The sequence below is a fragment of the Microtus pennsylvanicus genome, chromosome 22, assembly GCF_037038515.1.
Source record: "Microtus pennsylvanicus isolate mMicPen1 chromosome 22, mMicPen1.hap1, whole genome shotgun sequence".
NCBI lineage: Eukaryota > Metazoa > Chordata > Mammalia > Rodentia > Cricetidae > Microtus > Microtus pennsylvanicus.
This window is the reverse complement of record NC_134600.1, coordinates 26,170,826-26,190,542: the sequence shown is the minus strand read 5'-3', so window position 1 is coordinate 26,190,542 and position 19,717 is coordinate 26,170,826. Positions and strand designations below refer to the sequence as shown.

The 19,717-nt window shown below is 38.4% G+C and overlaps 1 protein-coding gene across 3 annotated transcripts in view; it reads right to left on the bottom strand.

Annotated features, from left to right (window-relative positions):
- Positions 1 to 19,717, bottom strand: part of Akap9 (A-kinase anchoring protein 9) — a 123,964-nt gene that overhangs the window by 86,439 nt on the left and 17,808 nt on the right. For all 3 annotated transcript variants that reach the window (XM_075956379.1, XM_075956380.1, XM_075956381.1), the window contains exons 5-13: positions 17,145 to 17,306; positions 16,023 to 16,178; positions 14,448 to 14,645; positions 9,776 to 12,094; positions 7,210 to 7,423; positions 5,085 to 5,164; positions 3,641 to 3,773; positions 2,664 to 2,749; positions 64 to 167 (exon numbers count right to left, since the gene is read on the bottom strand). In XM_075956379.1, coding sequence (XP_075812494.1) covers positions 64 to 167; positions 2,664 to 2,749; positions 3,641 to 3,773; positions 5,085 to 5,164; positions 7,210 to 7,423; positions 9,776 to 12,094; positions 14,448 to 14,645; positions 16,023 to 16,178; positions 17,145 to 17,306 — 3,452 coding nt within the window. The remainder of the gene's footprint in view (positions 1 to 63; positions 168 to 2,663; positions 2,750 to 3,640; positions 3,774 to 5,084; positions 5,165 to 7,209; positions 7,424 to 9,775; positions 12,095 to 14,447; positions 14,646 to 16,022; positions 16,179 to 17,144; positions 17,307 to 19,717) is intronic.

The window sequence follows — 19,717 nt, the reverse complement described above, 5'->3', positions numbered from 1 at the left end:
AGATAAAATGTGTTTACTGAACAGACAGCGGCATTTGACCCTGATCAAGTGCACACGCTATACCTTTCATTGCAGAGGTTTACATCAGTTGTTGCATCTTCGGGTTTTCTCACCAATATTGTTTCTTCTGATGTACGTTCATCAACGTTTTGTGTGTCATTTTCATCCTGTGTAAGTTGGTGAAAAGGCAGAGAAGACAAGAAAAAGAGACAACCTGTCATCTTAGAAACAGCAAGTCCTACTTCTATACTTGTACAAAATGAAACAGAAACATTTGGGCATGATGTTAGACCCACAGGGTACCTGAGTTTTTGTTGTTGTTGTTGTTTTGTTTTTAGCTCATTATTAAATAAAGCCAGACAAGATGAATATAGGAGGCTATGAAAACCAGTGAGTAACAGGATACAAACTATGCTCCAAAGGCTATTTCAATTGGTCACTATTCTATTAGTAACAGGATACAAACTATGCTCCAAAGGCTATTTCAATTGGTCACTATTCTATTAGTAACAGGATACAAACTATGCTCCAAAGGCTATTTCAATTGGTCACTATTCTATTAGGCGTCGTCTACTACATGCCTACCTCCTGAATATATTTATTTCCTTTCTTGTATGTCTATGTGTCTGATTATGTGCATGTACATGCATGTTTGTGCATATACATGTTATATGGGGGTGCATCGGCATGGAAGTCAGAGGTCAGCAGACGTTTTCCTCTTTCAGTCTCTCAGTTTTTTAGGCAGTTTCTCAACATATTTGGAACTTGTTATTTAGGCTAGACTGGCTGGGAAGCTGGCTAGCCCCAGGGAATACTCCTGTGTCTACCTCCCCCAAACTGGTATTACAGGACATGCCACCTCTTATAGGGCTTGGAGGAATTAAGCTCAGGTCCTCTTCTTGCACAGCAAGTTCTTTACCGAGACATGCTCCAGCCCCCTGAATATGTCTAAAAGGGAACTCTTACCTAGTACTTCCTAGCGGGAAAAATAAAAAACAATCAGATAATATCATAACTTTACAGACTAATATTTTACTATCTTTACTCAATTCATTCACAAACATTGACTGAGCCTTTACCATGTGCAATTCAAATGCTGTGCTGACAGGAAAAACTGAACACAGGATTCTCTGATTTCAAAGTTTGGAATTTTGTGGCAGAGGTAGATTAGTAAACAAGTATAATAAAATAAAAAGTCATATGATACAAATAGATGCTTAACAGAGAACATTAAAACATGAAAGAAAAAAGGGTAACCAGGCATCTAGGCTAAGGGAAGTTCAGAGGAAGAGAGGGAAAGATGTCTATGCCTAGGAAGGCAGGAGAAGATGACAAAAGAAGGGAACACTTAAACCAACTCTAACAAGAAACAGGTACACATCAAAAAGAATGGTGAAGGGTGGGTACCACTGGGGAAAGGAACAGCATTGCAACAAAGCCCAGGAGAGAGAGTTTGGGTTCATCTGGCTGGGACAATGATGCTCTGCAGTCCTGACCTCATCCCGAGGGACTTGGGATGTTTCTGCAGTTACAGCTAATTTGCTGGGTTAAACCATTCATTACCCAATGTGCAAAGAAGAGTTTGGAAAGCAGTTTTGAGAAAGACCGGCTGATAAGCTTTTCTCTTGGTAGTAATTAAAACACCTATCAAAGAGCTTTCTGTGCTACTACAGACCTGCCTGAATGGTAACTGTGAGTTACCATTGCTACACAGAGAAGTTTTACCGTCTGGTCAGTGTAAAAACTTTTGGTTGATTATCTACCACTTGAGAGAAAACTTTGGACTCCTAGGCTCAGGTGAGCGCTGTTGGTCCACAATTTGAACATGTTATCACACTCACACTGAAGAATCACAGTGTGTCAAGTGATTCTACTGAGAGAGGACACATGCACCTCCTTTCCTCGGGACTTTGGCCGTGCATCCTTTCAAGCCCTGCCAAACCAAACTTGGCCATGTGTCCTTTTGCTGTGATGGGTCCTAGCCCTATATACAACTAAAAATCTTGAAAATTTACCCTAGCATTTTAGCAGAACTGAATGACAAAAACTATCTCAAATAGTCTCTTTTGCCATTTTTTCCTACAACTTAGAAATAAGAACATTAATCACTGACAATTTTTGCTGTATTTTTGTGATATGCCTATTAAGTTATATTGTGTTGTATATATCATCTGATTTTTAAGAACGCATTATAAAATAACTAAAACAGAAGAAAACTGATACATATGGATGATGTGTGATAATATTAGTTATGTGCAAAACAAAGTAATTATCTTCTTTAAAATATAAAAACAGACCCATTGCCTTAAAAAAATATTACATGTAACAGGCTGACAATGTGGACTGCTGTCCTACAATGTGCCCTGGCTCAAACTCCGGTAAACAATACAAGGAAAAACATTTAAACAATGAAATACAACTGTTTCATTTCCTTTAACATTCATATATATTTCATCATGACTTAAAAAACCATCTCAGAGAGTTACATAGCATTCAATTTCTGGAAATTTCTTCGGCTCCCTGATATAAATGCTCTAACACAAACATATAAATGGTTAGTATTTCTAGTATCCTTTCCCATGTCCACTTATTTTAGACCTTCTTGACTGACAGAACAGTGGGCAATAAAACAAATGCAAACTCCTATGTTCTATCCCACAGACCTTGCTTAACCGCGTCTGCAGTACCACGAGCTTGCTGTATTCATCTGATAATTTACTGAGAAGGGTTTGCACGTGACCTTGAAAATCTGGGGAAAAACAATTATAATTTTAGTTCACAAGTTTGTCTTTTTAAAAAAGTATGGTTTACCTACTTACTAGTTTAGTGAAAAAATTCTGGTAGCAATAAAACCCATATATCAAGCAATAAAAAAATTTAAAAAATCATTACTGTGAAATAAGTGGTATAACATTCACTTGAAAACTTCATCCCAAGATACATTAGTTTCTGTGGCTATTTATTAGTGGGTTGCTTATTACCTATACAAATATACTGGGAACATACATCTGTAAAGGAACACCAAGAAATTCAAGATGTAATATGAAGAAAGTTGTCTCTTTCTTTCTTTAGCCCTGGTTGGTCTGGAATCCCAGAGATCCACCTGCCTCTGTCTCTTGAGCATGAGTATTGAGAACAAGGTTTGCATCATGACACCTGGTTGGTCTGGAATCCCAGAGCTCCACCTGCCTCTGTCTCTTGAGCATGAGCATTGAGAACAAGGTTTGCATCACGACACCTGGCAAAGGATAGTTCTTAATCTATCTCACTTCTCAACTGTTTTGTTATTCATTTTTAAAGTTATAAAACATAAATTTAAACTTAATAAACTCAGTAATTTTTTAAAGATTTAAAAGCATCTACAGTTAGAATCATTAACAGACAGAATTAGAATACTGAAATAGGTGGGAATGGAGAAATAAAGGAGAAAGAAAGAAAAAAAGTGGAATGTTTAAATCATCCAGAGTACAATTGTTACACTACAAAGCCTAAAAGTATATAATAAATATAAATTTCATGCCTAAAGATAAGACACTAAGATAGAAAACACATCTATAATTAATTTAGGATTAAAGCTATGTTTACAAGTAATTTACCTGAGCAAATTAAATACTGTTTAATAGTATGGTAAGCTTTTTACCTTGAACTTGATATCTATACTCTTGTAATTTTAGATTTCGATTTTGATTGTAAACATTAGAATTCTCTTTCTCTTCTATATTCATTTCACATTTTAAAGGAGTATAGTGTTCATCAAGAAAACTGTTCAGACTCTGTTAAGAAAATTGAATATTTTAAATTAAAAGTTTGATTTTTTTCTAAATATTATAAAACATTATCCACCTAAAGGTGAAAGGTCAAAATAGTATGAATGGAATCTTAATTCCCTCTTCCTCCACATGTGAAATCAATCTGCAGAAAAACCACGTTTCTCTTTGACATGAAATTATTCTTTTATCAGGAAGAGATTGATAATCTTAATTACACGAAATAATGTGCTTTTTTTCTGTTTCCTTTTAACACTGGAATATATCATGAAGTGTAAGTGTTCACTCCCTACCATGGTTCCTACTGTCTACCTTGAAAATATGTCATACTATGTCAAGTATCCTTGAACAAGCTTCACAAAGTGAGAGGTTCAGAATGACAATTACAGAGGTCTGCCGAACCAGGAAAATGAGTCTATATCAAGGAAGAGATTGTGCTTGTGCCCTTTCTATGATATGCAAGTGTGTGCTTGGTCTGCACGTACACGAAGTTAGAATACCCAGCACAGAGTTCTCCAGAACAACTGATAATCCACTAGAATTGAAAATACGATTGCATGTTCTGTAGCTTGATAAGCCATCCCAGTTAGTTTTCCCTTTGTCCTTCACACAATTGGAAATAAGCACCAATGATTTAAAACATTTAAAAACCAAGTAGTTTATTGCTGCTATTTCTTGCAAGTTTCAAAGTTAAACCACACTGCCAGCAGCTGAGCATATTTCCAGCCCAGTCCCATGGTAGCACTGATCCCTTGGCACCCTTCATGAACCAACTGGGTCCCAGAAAGGTTAACTGGTGCCTCTTTGAGAAGAGCAACGCTTATGCTATCTGCTAGGCTAGAGGTATATAAATTTCTTTGTTATTTTTCTGTGCTGACAGAGATTGAATCCAAGATCTTAAATGGAACCGGCAAGCTCTGAGTCACTGATCACCTCCAAATTGGCTATCGGTAAAAAGCCAAATGTTCATTTAAAATTTAGTCCTCAGGAATACTTTCTAAGTAAAGTTCTCTATATAAGATTCAGGAAAACATGGGTGGAAGATTCTGCTTATTAAATCAGGAGCAATTTAGACTTTGACAGTTCTTGTCCAAACCCTCCTTCCCCATTCTTTTTTTTTTTTTTTTTCTTTTTCTTTTCTGGTTTTATGAGACACCATTTTTCTGTTGTTTTGGAGCCTGTCCTGGAACTAGGTCTTGTAGACTAAGCTGGTCTCGAACCTCAAAGAGATCCACATGTCTCTGACTCTCAAGTGCTGGGATTAAAGGCCTGCGCCACCACTGCCCAGCTAAAACCCCTTTTAAAGGACCATTTTACCTCTGAAATAGAACAGCACTCCTCAGACACTGCCTTCTCAAGTCGTCCAATGAGCACAGGCAAAGGCTCTTTATGACCGCCTAGCAGGAAACATGCCACGTGTGAGCCATTCACTGTACATGTGGAAGCAATCCTGTCCTATTTAACCGTTTCAACTAGAAGCTTCCCCAAAATAAGACACATTTTAATTTCTTCCAAATTTATTTTCCATTATGTAATTTAACTGCCTCAATAAATTTCTAAGATTTGCAATTTCTATTCTATAAAAGGGTATAGAGCAGTGACCTATACAGTGATGCAAGAAATACATCTACATACTTATCCATTAAGTACATCATTGCAAAACTCAAATAAAACTTCCACAATTGACTCTTTAGTTTTTTGCACAGGGACACACACAGTTCAGCGGTTGGGTACTTTGATCAGCATGTGCAGGCCCTGGGTTTCAGCCTTAGAGCGACAAAATTAAGTTAACTTTGAACTACTCACTGAACTGTTTTATCACCTCCTAAGAGAACAACCAAGCGTCAACAGAAAACACTAGGTAGGTTTTCTGAAGACAGTATATCAATACAGACAACGTGCGCAAATACAAGTAAAATCTTACTGAATTAAAAACAAACGAACAAACAAACCAAAGAACTCTTGAAATAAAAACCTGGCATCATTCTTTAAATGACTCTTGAAATCTTACTTTTTTCAACAGAGCAATTCAGCTAGACCCTTAAGAAGAATCTCATTCCTTATGGTAAATATGGGAGCCAAAGGCAGCTAAATGGCAGGAGGCCCTCAACTGCAGCAACCCCAGAACAGGCTCCACCTTCCACTGTGACTTCTAGAATGTACTTTCCACAGTGCCATCAAGGTTTCCTGCTCATCCTCCACCTCCAGATGTCACTCCGTTCTTGGGGTGGGGGCCTCTGGTCTTCTTCCGTGGTGATTCTATTTATTATTTCCAGCCTAAAAGTCTGCCCTGGGTTTTGGACTTCCCCTTTCGACTCATTAGTATTATTTCTTTTCCTAGTTAGCACACATACTTAAATTACATGTTCTAAACTGACTTTCTTATTTGTCTATGGTCTGCCCCCTTTTTAAGTGAAATCACCTTAATGCGGGTACATAGGTAAGAAACTTGAAGGTCAGTCTCTGCCCTCGCACCCTTACCGCTGCTACAGACTGCCAGAATGGCATGGAGTTTTCACTGTTAAACTCCACTCACGTTTCCCGTCCACTCTCAAGGATATTTAGCTCAACATTATTGGGACTATGGCTAAGGTTGTTTAACTCATCTTTTCTTTAATTATTTCATTTTTACCAGTTAATCACACTGGTGTCATCTTAAATAAAAATATTACTGTTGCTTCCTCTATTTAACAGTCCTGCCGTAGGTCTGTCTGATCAGTAGGAGGAAGCTTAAGCATGCTTTACTCAAGACATAGGATTCTAACCAGGCACTTGCCACTCTGCAGCAGAGGGTTCTCACCAGGCACTTCCCACTCTGCAGCAGAGGGTTCTAATCAGGCACTTCCCACTCTGCAGCAGAGGGTTCTAATCGGGCACTTCCCACTCTGCAGCAGAGGGTTCTCACCAGGCACTTCCCACTCTGCAGCAGAGGGTTCTCACCAGGCACTTCCCACTCTGCAGCGTATCTCCCAGTACTTTCTTATGCAACTTTGAACTTTTAGTTCTTCAAAATGGATCCCCAAACTTTGACCCAATTGCTCCTGTCTCAGTGTCACAGGAAACACTAAACTTCTCACCTCTCTCTCCCACTCTGCATTCATCCCGGATCAACTGGATTTAGTCTGGTATACTTCAAATTACAATGCAGCCAAGCAATAGAATATGCCCTGGACAGATGTGCTAATGCTTCTATGGTGGTGACCCAGCATGTACGTAAAGCAGGGTTTACAAGTTGTCAGTCCTGTCACTTGGCATTCCAGGCACTTCCTGACTGGATGATACTCCCATGGGAAAACGATGCAGTGATTTTTGCTTTCTTGGGTACCTCAAAGCTAGGAAGCCCAGGTATGGGATGGAAAGCCGCCTTATCCCATGGGCCGGAGACAAGGACAGAGTTACAGACTGCTTACTTGTGTCATGGACATGGTCAGAAGCTGTTTACCTGTTTCTTGTGTCTGAAGAGCCTGCAGCTGGCACTGGTGCATTTTTTGAAGCTCATCCATCTTTTTCTCTTGAGCAGAAACAAGCTCGTCTCTGAGGCTACAAAGAGCTTCGTCTCTTTGCTTTTCCATATATTCACGCACCTGATCTGCATGAGCTGAATAAACAAGGGAAAGGCAAATCCGTTGGGCTTCCATCTGCAGCCTTAAATCATCCTTAAAGTGAACAGATATAAGTATTAGGAAAAGTTAAAATTACAGTTTAACTTCTATTTCTTCACATGCACTGAACTTCAGAGGTTTACATTTCCTTATAAAGAAACTGGTCTGCTTCAGCCATTCTCCAGATGCACTGGCCTGCCTGTGTCTCTCACATTATCGCAATGTAATAATGAATCGGGATACTTACTATAACTAACAAGATTTTAATTTTTTAAATAATATTTACATGCTAAAATGATAATAAACACCAATGTACTCAAAACGCAAATTAATAAATAGTGATAAATTTCTGTTTCTTCTGTTTTCTTTATATCTCTTTAGATTTAGAAAGAAAACATTAGAGACAAAATTTAATTCATGATGTTTGATTATTCCTTGACCACAAGTAACTGTTACCAAAAATTTGGAATGTATCTATACTCTCATTTCCCAGTGTACATGTAAACAGCATATTATACCGAGTATTTGTGTATTTATATAAGTTGCATTTATGTTGCAAATTTCTTTGCATTCCATATCAATATCCTTCTGATATCAATCCACATAGATGACAGGTTAATTTAATTGTAGTGTAGTATAAATGAACCACAATTGGTCCATTTTCCTTTCTGTATCACTGGTAAGCATGGGGTATTTTCAATCAAAAGGCAGTAAATTATTACATAGATCCACCTAAGAAAATGAGGAAATGGTTCAATGGAGAGCTGCCCGGCATGTGTCAGAATCATCTGGAATGTTTGCTGACACAAGTTTATGGTTTCTGTCCTCTGACCTTTGATTCAGGAAGTCTACAAAATACTAGTTCAAGCCTGTTTCCAATCGCTGCTGCTGTCCAGTGTCCCACTCATCCACGCAGGAATGTAACTGCTCCTCACTACAACAGACCAACACTGCTGCTAACTACACTTCTCATTATCACTCGCCCTCCCCACTAGAATACATGCTTCCTGAGACTAGGGCTCTTATCTCTTGTCTGCCACTACATGCGTATCTGGAATAGAGTCAACAAATAAATGTTCCACTAATATAAAAACACATAAAACTTAATTAGCATTTTATACTGTAGATAACCTACAAGAACTTTCCTGATTTTTCTAGTATTAGTATTTAACAAACCTAGTTATTAGTAATGATTATTAGTCATTGTCTTAGACACCATTACTTGTCAACTTGACAACAACCTAGAGTCAAGGGAGAAGAGATGAGAAGGCCTCAAGTGAAGTATTTGTCAGCTCAGATTGGCCTGTGACGTATCTGTGGGTGATCATCTTGACTGTCAATTGATGTAGGAGCCCACTGTGAATAGCACCATTATGTGGGCAGGTGGTCCCAAGCTATATAGGGAAGCTAGCCAAGCATGAACCAGTGAGTAAGGCAGCAAGAGGCATTCCTCTATGCTTTTCTACTTTAATCCAGATTTTGTATCTGCCCTCACTTCCTTAATGATGAACTGTGGCCAAACAATACTTACAAACCAAATGATACTTTCTGGAACTAATCTGCTTTTGGATAGGCTTAAATGCATCAACAGAACAAAAACAGAACATGTATTATATGCATTTTTTTAAATTCTTCACTTATATTCAGAGTTAATATTATGTTTTTCTCATTCAGATCAAAGAATCAGAAACCTCTAGGCCTTAAGCCGCACCTCCAGAAATAAAATTCCATAAGCAATGAATAATTTATAGAGCAGTAAAAAACTTTAAAAAGGTTTTTTTTAAAAAAAAAACTGGAATTTTAACTGAAATTTTATATCAGAAAACATCAGTATGAAAAACTCTAAAATATAATCTTTGATACTAAAATATGATTATAATGTAGTTAATAAATATATTATAAGTACAATAAAGTAGAAATAAAAAATGTAGTTAATAAAAAGAAGTCTCAGGAGCTGGAGAAACGGCTAAGAGGTTAAGAGCATTGCCTGCTCTTCCAAAGGTCCTGAGTTCAATTCCCAGCAACCACATGGTGGCTCACAACCATCTGTAATGGGGTCTGGTGCCCTCTTCTGGCCTGTAAGCATATACACAGACAGAATATTGTATACCTAATAGATAAATAAATATTAAAAAATAAATAAAAAGAAGTCTCTTAACTCTTCTCTTTAAAAAAAATCATGTAAAAATTATTAACGTAGCTTATTTTCTGAGCAGCATATATACGAGATTAATTGAAAGGCAACACTATTTAAGTAAAAATGACAACTGATTTTCAAAAATGATAGTAACATGAAAGTTCACCACTTTCTGGTAAGAATATGGATTATTGCTTCATGAAAGTGACAACTATCTTGGTGTGAAATGTGTGTTCTCACTATGACTTTTTATGTGCATGTGTACGTACCTGCGTGGATTTGAGAGCACAAAGCTCTTGCTCGAGTTTTTCCTTCTCGAACGGCTCAACTATACCATGAGATGGTTCAGTTGTTCTTGTTGGCAATCTCAAGTCTTCTCCACTTTCTTTAAAGGGAATTTTATCTTCTATCATTATTTTTGATTCTTCTGGCAAATCTTTACTGATTTTAGAATCACATCCTCCAGAATGGGTGTCCGTTCCTGTCGTAAGCTCAGTTTTCCAAGAGCTCAACTGCGCAGGGCACACAGCGGCATTTTCTATTCCCTTGGGGTTGGTGGGAACCTCTAACTCTCTGCATCGTAACAAGAGCTCTTCCTTGTCTTGACTTAGTAATTTAACCTCTGCACTTAGACAGTCAACCTCATCCCGTGTCTGCTTTAGCTGTTCTGAGAGGACAGAGAGTTTCTCCGAGAGCTCTAGTTTTTCTTGCTCAGTTACTTTCAGTTTTTCCATAAATTCAATGTTATCCTTTTCAACTAATTCTCTGACTTCCAGTGGCTCAGCTATAAAAGTCGCAGCATCAGTTACTTGAGAATGCCTCCCTTCCTGCATCACCCGGCCTCCTCTCTGCAACTGCAGCTCTTCAGTCAGCGCTTTGACTCTGTGTTCATACTCTAACGCCTGCTTAGTCTGGATGTCTCTTGCCTTGAGGAGGCATGCATATTCTTCCTGTAACTCTTGATAATTAACTTCAAAGTTCTTTTCAGCAAAGGAAAATGTATTCCTTTGCATCTCGATCTCCTTACTTAGGTGAATACACTGTTGTTTTAGGTCTTCCTTTTCCTTTCGAAGCATATCAATCTCTTTTTGACAGCTACAGTCTTTTGATGTGTATGTACCAGAAGCTAAAGCAATTAATTTTTCTTCTTCTTCCACAGGAGTGTAAACTTTCACCATGTCTTCGAGAACTTTCTTCTCATCTTTAAGAATGCTATTCTCTGCTTCAAGTTCTACACATTTTTCTTGTAGGTCCTCCTCTTTAGCTTTTAGTATTTTTTCTAATTGTTCAGTTTTAAGTTGTAACTCCTGAATTTCCTGCTCAAGGGTACCCTTTTCCTTTTCTTCTTGTCTGAGGGTCTCAATTTCTTTTTTGATTTCATTCATCTGAAAATTCCGTGATTCCTGCAAGTCTTTTAAGTCAGTAATCTCTAAGATTAGCTGGCTCTGCTTACTTAACAAGCTGTCTTTCTCGCACTGCATAGTTTCCATCTTCTTACTCATTTCATTTTGTAAGTCATCTATCTGCATCTTATACTGAAGCCCCAAATTATCTTTAAGTTTTTCAATATTTAACCGGTGTTCAACTTCTAGATCTTCTTTTAGTTTAGAAAGCTCTTCTTCATGACTGAAGAGGAGCTGCGTTCTCAACCGGTCCAATTCAGCTTCCTGGGACTCTGCCATTTTATCTAAGACTGCGTTCTTTTCTTTCTCTAACATTTCAAGTTTTATCTTATAATTTGTAATTTCTGCTTCGTGTTTTAATTCGAGTTCCTTCCTGGACTCAAATGCAGCCGTAACCTCAGCTTTTAAGTCCTCAACCATGCTGAGGGACTTGCCGGCTTCATTCAGTTTACTTTCTTGTTCAGATATTGTCTGCTTGGCTCTCTGGATTTGGTCTCTTAAAGCACTCAATTCTTCTAGAAGAGCATTCGATTGACTCTGGAGAGCACACTTTTCCAGCTTTACTACCCGCAGCTCTTCCCTGAATTTCTCCTTTTGATACAGAGTATGCTGTACTTTCATATTCAGTTCATTCATTGTTGCGCTCAGTAACTTTACTTGCTCATCATTAACTGTTGGATTTCCGCGTGATTTTAAAGTGTTCTCCATTTCTCCCTTATGCTGGGATTTAAGATCCTCTATCTGGTTCATGTGTTGTTTTATTAATTCTTGCTTCATTTGCACAATCTGTTTTCCATACTCCTCATCTAGCTCTGCTTGTAGCTGTGCTAATTTCTGTTCTGTTTCTTTTTCCATTTTTTGCATTATGCCGGTTTCTGAAAAGTTTACTTCATAATTTTTCTTTTGTAGCTCTTCGATTGTCTCCATATACTGTTTCATTTCTATGGAAGATTGTTCCACTTTTTGCTTAGAATCGGCTAGTTCAAGCTTTAAGCTTTCAGTCTCTTGGTCTTTCTCTACAAGCTGTCCTTTTAAGTCTCCTACTAATTGATCAGCAGTTGTTACTCGATTGGTTAGTGCAGCAGTTTTTTTCTCTTCTTCTATTAGTCTTGTATTCAGTGCTTCAATAATTGCCTGCTTTTCCTCTATTTTGTTATTAGCGCTTTCTACTTTTTTATCTTGTTCCTTCAGAAGAAAAAAAAAGTGTAAAAACTTCTAGTAACTTTGTTGCTTAACTTTATTAACAAAAGACAGATAAAGTCACATTTCAAATCTTCTATAAAAAGTTAATGGCTGTGCCCACCGCTCTACTTTTTCCATAAGACTTGCATACCTAGACACCTGGAGCAAACAATAGCTATACAACAGTTCACATCTTCTTAGGAAGAAATATTGAACTGCATTTAGTGTGATTAAAAATTTTAATTAAGGGAAGTGGGGAGAATTTGGAAAGATAGGAAAGAACATGATTAAAAATTTTAAAATAAAAAATGTAACAGATTTTTAAATTGAAGATTTGTTTGGCATGCGTGAGATCCTGAGTTCTACTCCCAGCACTGCCAAAAAGGAATGAAAAAAAGAAGGAAAATAAAATACTGCTAGGCTGACGAGATGGCTCTGATGACCTGAGTTCACTCTCCAGACAAATAAATGATTGAAATAATTTAAAAAAACACTAAATCTTTACTAACCCATTATATCTTAACTTTTAAAATTAACTAACGGATCAATATTCCAATTATTTAATATTCTGACAGTTAATTATATCACTATGCACTCTCTAAATACTCTCAGAAAAAAATTTAAAAGTAAGTCCAGTTGACTCCCATGAATTCTAGGGATCTGAAGGTGTTCCGATGCCAAAAGCTCTGAAATAAGAAGAGATTTCCTGTGAGTCTGTCTTAACTTCACTGCCGGGCATTTTCAGTGACATCTTCAACAACTATAATATTCCTGACATATTGAGCTGGAACTACAGTTTCACTTCAAACAGAAGCTTGAAAACAGAAAAGAAAGTTCCCGTCAGAGGCCAATTATACAACTGTTGATAACAGCTGAGACCAGAAGAACACATCAAACATAGTCACAATCGCATTAAAGCCCCAAGTTGAGTAGAGTTTTGGATCTGCTATTTAGTTTTCTCTGTGAATAAAGGCTTCAGACCCAAATAATAAGCATGAAATAAAATCTACAGAACTGGTCAGAGCTATTATAAGCAGGTAAATTATATCACAAAAGTCCTTGGCAAACAGAAATCAAAGGAATTCTGAGTAAATGTATAACACGTCTAAAGAAAACAAATGTTGCAGCTCAGACAGAAGAAAGCCTCTGAAGGAAGTGCTGGGAGTGCCCTCTAAGGACAACTCATGTAAAACACCGAAGTGCTCTCAGCCTTTGAGAATTATGGTCCCTCTAGAAAGACCATACCCTGAGTCAGACATGCTTATACATATTGACAGCACTCAAGAACCAGAAGGATCATTAAACTATACTCAATATAAACAATCAAAAACAAAAACCAACAAACAAAAAATGATGTTGGGAAATTGTGGTAAACAGGACTGAAGAATCTGAGTCCACAGGCATCAACTTCACTACAGTGAGATGCATAGATCAGCTTATCCCAGCCTAATGCCACGATATCTGAGTGCTGACACCCTCCCTTCTGCTCGCTGAAGAACCTTCTAACTAGTATTTGTTCTGTTAAGTTCATTTGTCCATGGAAAGAAAACAAAATACAGTTCGTCATGATTATTAATCACTGCAAACTAATAACCAGATACTATAAATTTTCAACAGCCCCTTGAACTTGGAACAATCTGAGTTCACCTCTGCTCTAGCACAGGACTCAGATAATACCTAAAATGAGTTTCCTGAGCCTACAAATCAAAATCAGATTGTGTTTCTGATTTGCTATGTTTTATAAGACATTTTCTTACATAAGAGTGATTCAGGAGCTCTGCCCTGCCCCAGGCAGGGAGTAGGTGCAGGAGTAGGCCAGGCAGCAACAATCACTTTTAAATTTTCATTTCTCATTTGAAAATCAATGAAAGCAAATCTTTTAGGATGAGTTGTTCTTAGAATTTAAGATTATAATCTATGTGGTACATAATGCTATCCCCTGCCCCAAAGAGCCTTAATTTCTAAATGTTTCCAAGAAGTAAAATATTTGCAGAAAGAGAATAAACAACACTTATTTCTTGCAACTAAATCTATAAAATTTTACCTTGTGACAAAAATACTTTCAGAATTTCTGTACCATAGCTAAAATAGATGGGACTATTTCAGATGCAACAAGATAGATATTTGAGTTATAAATTTAGGTTCTACTGAGACTCCAGTTAACATACACAAATCCCTTTAAGGAATAAGATAGTGGTAGTATTACCTTAGCAACTCCTAGTATAAGATACACAGTGGTAAGTGTGAGATTCTCAATTGCAATTATTTTCCATATTGAGTTAGAATATAAAATTTTCTAATTCATATGCTTAAGACACATGAAAAAGAAAATTCCAATGCTAGCTGATATCCTTACCATTTCACATACTTTAATTTTCTCTTGCAGAACAGTTATCTCTATTTTGAACTCCTCCTCCTTTTTCTGATGGTCCTTTAATAGTCTGTCTTGTTCTTCCAGCTGTTGCTGCTGAGCCATGACTTGTTGCTTGACATGAAGTAGCTCTGTAGCAGTGCTGCTGTGAGTGTTGCTACGCAACGTTTCACTAGCCTGCAACTTGAACACAGAAAGACCCTTCAGCATACTGAACTCTGTGTGCCAGCAGACTCCTGGGTGGGGTCGCCTGCTGACACTGGCTCTCTGTGACCTCTGTTCACTTCAGGGGTTTGAGATCTGCTGTTGCTAGGACTGGACTGACTGAGCCATTAAATCATCATTCATATGATACTTCAGAGAAAGCAGGTCTAGTGAGGGTCACAGAACTGAGGCCACGTTGCTGGGAGTAAGTGGGGCAGGAAGGGACTTCTGCATTTTGGTGACTTTTCAGATTCTATCTCCAATCTCTTTCAGTCTTGGTTATATTTCTGCCCCTACGTCCTCTAAGACGCCTGTATACTTACATTAAGCTCTCTGGTTTAATATGTTGCAAGTTGTTTTGTGTTACTTGCTATCAAACTCTGACCAATGCAATCGGATTCTGCTTTAGTCGGGGTTATTATTACTGAATGATGAAGCACATGACCAAAAGCAAGATGGGGAGGAGAGGATTTATTTGCCTTATTGCTTCCACATTATAGCATCATCAAAGGAATCAGGGCAGGAACTCAAACAGGGCAGGAACCTGGAGCAGGAGCTGATACAGAGGCTCTGGAGGATGCTAATTGCTGGCTTGTCCCTCATGGCTTGTTCAGCCTGCTTTCTTACAGAACCCAGGGTCACCTCAAGGATAGCAACACTCAGAGGAGACTGAGCCCTCCTCCACCAATCACTAATTAAGAAACCGTCGCACAGCCCGATCTTTTGGAGCCATTTTCTCAATTGAGGTTTCCTTCTTTTGGATAACTCTAAGCTTGTTTCAAGCTGACATAAACTAGCCAGGATGGATTCCCACGGCAAACTTAAAGTAAATGGGAGGTGTAGGTTCAGTTACCATTTAGAACCCAATAAAGCCATGCCAGGACTGCAGATGTCCAGGGCAACTACAGAGCAATGTCTGCAAAAATCCATCCAGTCCACCACAGTAAGGTTTTGTAGAATTTCAAAACAGAAATAGGGAGTTTGGTTTAAATAATAACAGGGAATGACTCACAAGATATGAATTAAAAACCATGGTTATGCTGTGTGCTGGTAGTGGCGCAAGCCTTTAATCCCAGCACCTGTGAGGCAGAGGCAGGCGGATCTCTGTTAGGAAGCTAGTATGGTCTAAAGAGTGAGTTCCGGGAAGGTCTCTGAAGCTACAAAGAGAAGCCCTGTCTCAAAAACAAACAATTATTGGCTACTATATAACAACACAAATTCACCAGTTTTTTTCAGGTCACTAAGGTAATACACTAAAAGAAGCAAATGGAGTCTTTGATTTGTTCTGGAAAATGAAAAAGTATATAATTCACTGCTAAAAACACCAATAAACTTTGTTGTACTCATAATACTTACATGCTGGAACTGAATCTGTAATTTTTGACTTTGTTCGGTTAACTCGGAAAATTCTCTCATTGTCTCATCCTTTTCTTTGTTAGCCTGCTGCAGGTTAGCAATCAGCTGAGTGATGATGCAGTCTCTTTGCTTAACGGCAGCTTCAAATTCGTATAACTACAAGAAATCAGTGAAAACTGTAAATACTAGCTTTTAGGTTTTTATTCTTTTATCAAAATAAGTATTCTTCCATGAAAGCTACTGGACTATCCAAATTAGTTTTAGTTCAAAACTAACTTTGAAAACTTGTTATCTAGCTGGGTGGTGGTGGCACATGTCTTTAATCCCAGCACTTGGGAGGCAGAGGCAGGTGGATCTCTGTAGTTCGAGACCAGCCTGGTCTACAGAGTGAGTTTCAGGACCACTGGCTCCATAGCTACTGGGAAACCCTGTCTCAAAAAAACAAAAACAAATAACAACAACAACAAAACATGTCTCTGCGTTAAGGAAGAGAATATATTTAGGTTGACTTTTCCATATTTTCTTATAGAAGTGTCTTTATACTTTGTAGTGCCCCAGTGTGTTTCTAGGTAACACCAACATGCACATTTAACCCCAGCTTTTTTCTGAAGAGGATGGGATGGAAGTATGCTGCATTTTCATCAGTGTCCCACCCTCGTGCATTTCATCGTGACTTCCCACATAGTCTACACGCAGATGTCAGTGTAACCCTTATAAGGGACTCGCATTCTTAATGGTTTTAAGTCACACTGTCTTGTGTGACTTTACAGCAATTTTCTCCCAGACTGATCTATCTCTCTCTCTCTCTCTCTCTCTCTCTCTCTCTCTCTCTCTCTCTCTCTCTCTCTCTCTCTCTCTCACACACACACACACACACACACACACACACACACACTGTCTTCACAGGAGTGGTTTTACTCTAGATTACGCAGTTAAATTTTAAGTGTGACTATCTCAGCTGTGTTTCTACAATCCTCATTTTAAACAGCCTTGTTTATGCTATGTACAAGAACAAAATTACAAGATGCCCTAAGTGGCCACTGCAAAGCCCCATGTTTAAAGAGCACACATGCACTTCCATCCACATGCACAACAAACTAAAGCCACGGGAGGCGAGCTCACCCTCTGCATTACTTCAGGCCCGCAGGTGGCCCTCCTTTCTTCCAGTTCTTCAGTCAGTTCTTCAATTGTAAGCTGTTTTCCAGCCAGCTCATTTTCCATCATCTCCAGACAGGTCTGACTGGACAGAGCTCCTTGTTGAGAACAATTATCAAATTCTTCTTCCTAAATCAATCCAAGGTTTTAATAATTCAGTACTAGCAACATGCCTCAGGGAGAGGGATGAAATTTAAAATTCCACAGCAAAGTCCATTTTAAAACATTCCCATATCCTGTGGGTTCATTAGTGGGAAAACCTGCTCTCTTGTTAATGAGATACATACCTGAACAGCATACAGGAGTTCTGCACTATAAAAAGTATATGCAGGAAAAGCTTTGTTAGTAAGCTGGGGTCTTTACACAGTATAAAACATTAGTATCATGAGTGGTATAATTGCTATACTATAAATACAATTGGCAGGCTTTCCTGTTTTTGTCACAAAACAGCAGCCATTTATCCATAAAAAAAAAATTCTGATATATTATGATCTTAAACTGAATGTAATTTACCTGACAACAGTATTTCACTGAGCATGGGGACCGCAAATTCAGCTACACTTACTGGGCAGCTAGCCCCAGGGATCCTCCATCTCTGGCTCCCTAGTGCGGGGACTACAGACACACATTTTCATACTTTCCATGTGGGTGCGAAGGACCCTAGCTCATGCTTGTCTCACAAGCACTTTGCTCAGTTCAAGCATCAAGAACACATATAACAAGTTCAAATGTCAATCATTCCTCAAACACCTGAGTGCTTACAATGCACCTGCTTCTCTTCCAATCACCACTAATTCCCCTCATATTGCTTCTCCATATAGAGGGTAATTGGATAGACTATGGTCTGCTATGACTTTCGAGTGTGTGTATGTGAGGTTAGAGTTCAACTTATTTTTTGAGGTAGAATTCAGGGATTCTCACTGAACCTGGAACTCACTGATTCAGGAAGAGTGACTGACCCCGAAGTCCCAGGGATCTTCCTGTCTTGGCCTCCCCGGTGCTGTAATTACAGAAACTAACAACCATACCTGTACTTACCATGGGTGCAGAGAAACCAAACCCAGGACTTCATGCTGTACAACAAGCACTTTACTGACTAAGCCACCTCCCCAGCCCCAGAAAAGGCCCTTCAACACTTCTCTAACTTACCTCTCCTCTTCATCTGTCTGGTTTTCTCTAAGATGAAAGAGCACTTTGGTAGCCTAGGCAACAGGATACTATAGTTGACAGGCACAGTGAAGGAGCCCCCAGTAGAAGGCTCTTAAGTACACTGTTCATCATAATCTTTTATGATCATAATTGCTTTCTCAGCCACCAGACAGGCATGCTAAAAGCTGAAACCCAACTGTGTAACCATAGAAATGTTCGCACCAACCTAAACAACTTCCCTAAATGCTTCGGCATCACACTTGGCAATGGTTCCCAAATTATTTAGGACGTTAACCTTAGTCACAGCAATGCCATCTCCACCAGCCAGAGTACTGAAGGCTGGGAATGAGCCGGTACTTGTAGTTCATACTGGAAGAACCTGACCAAGGCACCAGAAGTATTAGGGAGGAACCAGTGAAGGGAAGTTCCCTGTTGGGGTAAGACAGGAATGATGACCAAACATGTAAAACGGGCAAATACTTAGAGGCCTCCAATTCGTCTATGGAGCATTCACTCTCTCCGGCATACTGAATGCGCTGCAAGAACTAGAAAGGACTGATCTTGCATTATTAACATGCAGCAAACTTCTTTACTCTTTCTGGTAAACTTCGGTATAAAGCGCACTTTATCAGGTATGAGTGCACCTACTCCTGTGTGGTTTTTTCAGGCTTCCTCTTGCCTGGCGTATGGACTCTGATACACTCATTTTCACTGTTGTGTGTCTGTGCCAGTAAGATGTATTTCTCACAGACAACAAATAGCCAATTCATTGTGTTTTTAATTGGAAAGTAGAGACTAATTACAATTAGTGCTATTATTGAGAATACTTTGCTGTTTCCCAGAACTCTGTTGATTGTGTCTGGTTGTTTCAAGTTTTTTTTGGTTTGGTTTTTTTTTTTTGTGCCCCCATCTATATTAGGCGTTTGTTGATTTGCAGAGTGAGACATAAATGGCTTTTTCCTATTTTTTCTTGGTTCATCTACTCTCTATGCTTACTCTTCTCTGTGCTTTTGTGACTGAGACTTTATCTGTTATATCTGTGTGTGTGACTTGGAGTATCTTTCACACTGCTAGCTTGGTTGATACGAATGGCTTTAGTTTGTACTCATCTTTAAAAGTTTCGATTTCTTCTACTCTAAAAGATAACTGTTTTGGCATAGTATTCTTGAATGATAGTTTTTAGCGGTTGTGATTTTAAATTCATACTGACCACAGAGGAAATTTTACATACTGTGAATCAGACACCCATTTATTTATTTGTTGTTGGTTATTTTCCTGGTCTACTAGTAAGTATATTCTTAGCTCCAAAACACATTAATTTTGTTAAGTATCAAAGGTTCTACCCATATTATTTATATAAAATTGTGCTATGCTAATTTAAGCATAAATGG